At 52.0% G+C, this 6,000-nt stretch overlaps 1 protein-coding gene across 1 annotated transcript in view; it reads right to left on the reverse strand.

Annotated features, from left to right (window-relative positions):
• The window catches only part of Esyt3 (extended synaptotagmin 3), a 44,957-nt gene extending 40,336 nt beyond the window's left edge, over positions 1-4,621 (reverse strand). Inside the window, exon 1 of the mRNA XM_034525040.1 lies at positions 4,101-4,621. Coding sequence (XP_034380931.1) covers positions 4,101-4,448 — 348 coding nt within the window. The 5' untranslated portion in view covers positions 4,449-4,621. The remainder of the gene's footprint in view (positions 1-4,100) is intronic.
• Positions 4,622-6,000: the final 1,379 nt, after the last annotated feature.

A 6,000-nucleotide genomic window follows, 5' to 3' on the forward strand; every position in this document is an offset into this window, starting at 1 on the left:
ACTGAGCAACATCTTGGACCTCTGACACATCTTAGAAAGACTGTTCTCATGCATATGTATATGTACACGTATGTATTTGTGCCCACACTGTTCTATGTTTCCTCAGAGGCAGAGACCATGGGACACTCATGTCTGTGGCTCATCCTGCAGAACTGTGCCTCACATGCTGCAAGCCCTCGATAAATGTTTGGTGACTGAGCAGAGGATGAACACACGGATGCCTAGAATCCCTGAGCTGGGCTTGGAGGAAAAGGACACCTACACTCAGTCATAGTTATTGCCCAATCCTGGCCTAGGACACTGTAAGTCTGTGAAACATCACCAAGACATGGGACTGAAACACAGAGGACATGACTTAGCCTAACCTCCTCTTCTCCTGAGGTTAGACTCAACTCTAAACTGACTTGTATGACTCTTGGAGCTGTGATCACTTCAAGATAAGAAGTTCTCCCTGGTCCCACATGGCCATCAACTGGCACTGACTCCAGCATCAAGCTTTGTGAACTCATTTGAGCATGCCCAGGCTCACTACATTAACTTGATCTAATTAACAGAACCATCAGTGAGGAGAGAACAGGAGTGGTGGGTTCTAGGAGGGCTTCTGTGTCCTCCCCCAGTAAGAATGGCTGATGGTCAGACCCAGAAAAAGCGGCACTCAGGCCCTCGGTGTCTGCCAGAATAGCTAGCAGGGAAACTGCTGCTGCTTCCTCTACACAGCTATCATTTTAAGTGGGTGGATCACCTCCCTGGCTCTTGTGTTGGCATCCCCAGCCATGTTAAGGGTAAGAAAGGTTAGGGAATAGGTTTTGGGCAGGGGGTGGGTGGGGTGTGAAAGCAAAGAAAATCTGACTTGGGGTTGGTTCTCTTCCCTTACAAGTTCATTATTTTCACAGAGGTTCAGAAGCCCTGAAGCTGGTATACCCTGGTGAATGCCCAGAGATGCTCGGGTCTACACCTTCTCCCTCTTCCCATCAGCACCACCCTCCCGAAGTTCCCCAAGGGTTAACTGTCCCTAACAAGGTTGCCAGTTGATTGCTATCAGCTGGCAGTAACAAGCTGGGCTAGACTCAGAACCACAGGCAGACAGACTGCCAATGTTTCCCACAGTTCTTTCCACCCTCTACCCTGCCTCGGGATATTTGCCTACCAACCGGCTCTCATCCCTCACACACGCCATCAGACCAGGAGCCAAGGAAGGCAGCCACCAGTCTTCACTCTTTACCAAGGCAGAGCCAAAGTAAACACCTGATAAATGAGGTATTATTACTATCAACGAATGGCTCACTGGATGCTCTGGAAATAGGCAGACCTGTAAAGGCCCATACCTATGCTAAGGAGGTGGCTGGGGCAGGGAAGCAACAGATGCTGACCCGATGAACCGTCTTGAGGTCAGAGCAAGAAGGCCCAGCTCTGAAGGCCAGTAGGTGACTACTCACTACAGTACTGAAGTCAGCATCCCAGAAACCACAGAGCAAGCCCAGCAAGAGCCAGGCAGAATGAGGTTTACCAAAGATTCTCTGTACACCCCTCCCATCTGCTCCACTCTCCGTGGTCAACCAGCTCCAGAAAGATACGTACACTACTAGGACACTTGTTCATTAGTTTAACATTGGGAAAATGTCCTCAAGGAGGCTTAGAAAACTGAGGATCAAAAAGCAACAACTTTTACTGAACACCCACTGGTGACTGGCTCTGAACAAGTGCCTTAGTTTGGTTGTTTTGTTGAGATAGGGTCTCATATGTCCTAGTATGGCCTCAAATTTGTTGTGTAGTTAAAGCTGGCCTTGAACTCTCCTGGTCCTCTTGCTCCTGTTTCTAGAATGCTCAGACTCTTACAGGCATGTCTCACTCTGAACTTGGGGTTTTCAAATATTCGACGCATTACAGCCAGCACATGGAAGCGGAGCTTCAGGGGTTAAGCCAACCGTGTCACGCGCTCTCTCCCTTGCATGCTAACCTCCACACTGCAGCCAGGGCTCCCTCACTGCTCGTGTTTGTCAGTAGTATGTGCTCCTACTCTGAGGTAAAAAAAAGGAAGTGAGCAGAGCCCTCAACCACAGGGGCCCCAGCTTTCCTACCTTGTCCTGCATGAGGCTGGTCAAAAGGCCACATTTGCATCAAGCTGTGTATCCTTCCCAGGTGGTCATGGGAAAGTAACCTCTTTAGATTTGTTTCTCAGGAAGCCCAGGCATGTTAATTGTCACTCAGCTCTCTACACCAGGAAGTACCCTAGAAGACCACTAGGCTCGGCCCTCACTCTAGAGGCCATAGGCAGTTACAATCCGTCTCCAGCTGCTCCTCATCTCCTGCTGTGCCCACTACTGCCAGGTTCAGATAACTTCCTCAGGTGGGTTCTCTGTGCTCTCATTCCTTCCCCCTCTCTGTGGTGTCTTTCATTATTTTGTTTGTTTGGTTTTTTGTTTTTTGAGATAGTGTTTCTCTGTGTAGCCCTGGCTGTCCTGGAACTCACTCTGTGGACCAGGCTGGCCTCGAACTCAGAAATTCGACTGCCTCTGCCTCCCAAGTGCTGGGATTAAAGGCATGTGCCACCACTGCCTGGCAGTGTGGCGTCTTTCAAAATCTTGCACCAGCACCTTACAAGGGCTTCAAGCCTTCAGAATCTGCAGGTCTCTTCAGTTCTTGCTTCTTCTCAGCCCTGGCCCTCAACCCTGACCATGTGAGACAGGCCAAGCACACACTACTCCTCAGAGTGCCCAGTCCATTCCTCTAGGGTGTGTTCACAAGCCTCTCAAGGTCAACAGAGCCTGGTCTAGCATTATCACCTTAATCCCAAAGCTTACCTAGGATCTGGTCCTCAGAGTCAGCCAACCACAGCAGCTAGGAGTCTGGAAAACCTAGGCTGAGGTAAGACCCTCTGGAGGGCAGATGACTGTGGTCTATGGACAACCTGCTGTGAAAATCAGTAAGGTGTCCACTGTAAACCTCTGCTCCCTGATTAGAATCTCAGCAAGTTCCTGCTTCTGATTTCCCCAGGACCTCCATGACAGTTACCAGTCATGCATCCATCTCCCACCCGAGGCTGGCATCCCTAAGAGATACCAACCACCTCCTCTGTGTTCCATGGCCAGCTGGATCAGACCTGTTCCCATAGTTTCTACTCAAGAAACATACCCACTAAAGTTCCACAGCGTGGACTCTTATCCGCAAGCGTTTGGCCCCCTCAAGTCAAATACATGTATACTCAACACCTACGACTACAAAACACTAAGTTTCTGTTGTCCAAGCCACCACATCTGTGGTCCTTTGTTGCAATGGCCTTAAACTACCCTCTGGCAAGACTTAATTTCCAAAGGAGATTAACAGCCAGGTGTGATGCTCTAAGATTCAGCTGCGTTTTGGAGTTCAGGCCACATGCAAAACAAGCAAGCTGGTGGAAATGAGGAGTCTGGGGGGTCCCTTTGCATATCTCCCCTGGAAGTCTGAGGTGCAGGATACTCAGGGAAGCAGAGGCCTCCAGCTCCAAAGGGGGCAGGTCTGTCACACACTAACCCTCTGAAATGGACTCCTTTGGTCAAAGTTTGTGAAACATCCAATCATAAGGACCGCCCAGCGTTCTTGTGGCCCCCCACCCCCACCCAAGGAGCTAAACTGGGGGAACAGAATTTGTTTTTAAGTGAACCAGGTGGGGTTCTCAGGACCAGATGCATTTGAGAAACCATAGCCAGACCAGTCGCCACCAGGAAGCGGGTTTAGCCCTGGACTGCGAGTGTGCACCCGGCCTGTTCATGCCCATGGCATAAGAAAGGAGGGGACGGTGGTCCACGCAATATCCCGGCTAGCTCTGCGGGGGCATTCCTGCTAACCCTCGGCTGAAGGCAACCAGAGTCCTGTGCTCCTGTCACTGCTGTAGGTGCCCATATACGTGTCACGCCCTTCGCTAGTTCTTAAATCAACAGGCGGATGGAAGAAGCGCCCGGTTTCCTACGCGAGCAACTTCGCGGAATCCTGGACGCCCAGTTTTAATCCTAGGTGTGTCCCGCCCCGGACTCTTCTCTGAAGCCGGGCCCTTACGTGAAGACCCGGGAGTGCGCCCCAGTTTCCCCTCGGAAGCCCACAGCCCCGCGCCCGGCCCGGCTCACCCAGGCCGGCAAATGCTGGCCCCGTAGCTCGCGGCTGATGAACTCGCGCTCGTGCTCCAGGAATTCGAAGGCAGCCTCCAGGCGCCCCAGCTTCCCGCGGCGGTTCCGGCGCCACCACATCCAGAGCAGGGCTCCAAGCAGCAGCCAGGTGATGCTGAGCCCCAGGTAGCCCGCCAGGTAGACCGGTGCCAGGTAGAAGAGGACGCGCGCCACGAAGCTGTAGAGCTCGGGCAGTAGCTGGCCCGACAGGCGCGGTTCGGGGTCCCGCGAGCGCTGGCCTCTCTCCGGGACGTCGGGACCGCGGGGCGCGCTCCGGGCGCAGGGCTCCTCCGGCTTCTCCGGCTGCATCTCGCTGTGGCCGTCTTGTCCTCTCCAGAAGCTTTACCCCAGCTCAGGTTGGAGCAACCCCTGTGCCTGCGCACATCTGTCCTCAAGGCACGAGGACTCCGCAGCCGCGCAGCCCGTGCTCCGCCAGCCTCTCCGAGCTCTGAGCTCGGGTTCTACCAGTCCGGGACTGCAGAGTCTGGGACTAAGGCCAGAGGGGTGGAGTTCTGGCAGGCAGGGAAATCCGGAAGTCTCCGCCACCAGGGGCGGGTCCAGGTGGAAAAGGGGCGGGGTCAGCCCTGTGCGGCCTTGAGGGCATCCTGGGATCCTGTTGTCTGGCATATATGTCAACAGAAGGGGTGCAGTTGTCTTTGGGGGTGAGTTAAGCATTACTCTTCATATGGACCCAACAATAAGCATCACCTAAAACCGCTGTTCTAGGCCCTTCACAAACCAGGTCAGCACCAGGGTGGACCTGACCCTGAGTCCGGAACCCAGCTGGTCCTTAGAGCCTTGCTCTTCTCTCTTTTTAAGCTATTTGTTACTTAAGCCATCTGGATCCAGCCTCCAGCACAGCCAAACTGAGCTTCAGGATCCTTCTGTATCCCTCATCCTCAGCATCATTTTCAAAACCCTCTCAGCAGCGGAGTCGGTCAGTGCCATTCCTGGACTGAGAGCTTCCAGGAGCCTTCACCCATAGTCCTTTGCTCTCTCTTGGTGCACCCAGAGAGGGCAAGCGACCCATGAATGGAAAAAGAAAGGGGAAGCCAGCCTTGAGGTGCTTGGAAATCTGTGAGCCTTCAGCTTTCGTGTATCCCAGACAGAACAATCAGACCAAGAGGAGCATGGCTCCATAAATTCAGACAGTGACACACCTTGCGGATGGCACATATTGTAGGCGCCTATACAGGAGATCATAGCAGTGGCCGGATGGTGAGGCAGAGTCAAGAGAACAGGCTTGGTTTGGAGTAATTTTACCCTCCACAGCCCATGAACAATCAAAGAATGACTATGTTCTTTTTCTCGAACCCTCTCCCTCTTCCCTTCTCTTCCTCCTCTCCCCTGGATAAAATTACTTGCTGCAAGGGGCTGGAGAGACGGCTCCCCAGTTAGAGCACTTACTGCTCAAGCAGAGAACACTAATTCAGGTCACAGCACCTACAACAGGCTCCTCACATTCATATAACTCCAGCTCCAAGGGATGGCCTTGTGTACCGCATACATACATTTCATTTTAAATTAAGAATAAACCTCTTAAAAACTTATTTGTCAGAGTAAGGTTTTACAATATTGGGTATGTTCCTGGGGGATCAGAATACATGAATCTTCCTTGTCTGCTCTTGACTTTCTTGTCCTCAAGGAATCCTGGGATATCAATCACAAAGCTGCTCCTTCCCATACCTTTGAATAGTCACCTGCATTCAAATCTTATAAAAGTTTCTGAGAAGTCCTACAGACAAGGGCTGGCGAACAGAATTTAACCCAGTATTTCTTCAGTTATTTACTATGGAACCTGTTCCTCGAGACACTTCTCTCTTGATTGGCCCAGCTCAACAGAAGCTAACATGAGACTATG

The sequence above is a fragment of the Arvicanthis niloticus genome, chromosome 21 (genome assembly GCF_011762505.2).
Source record: "Arvicanthis niloticus isolate mArvNil1 chromosome 21, mArvNil1.pat.X, whole genome shotgun sequence".
Classification (NCBI taxonomy): Eukaryota; Metazoa; Chordata; class Mammalia; order Rodentia; family Muridae; genus Arvicanthis; species Arvicanthis niloticus.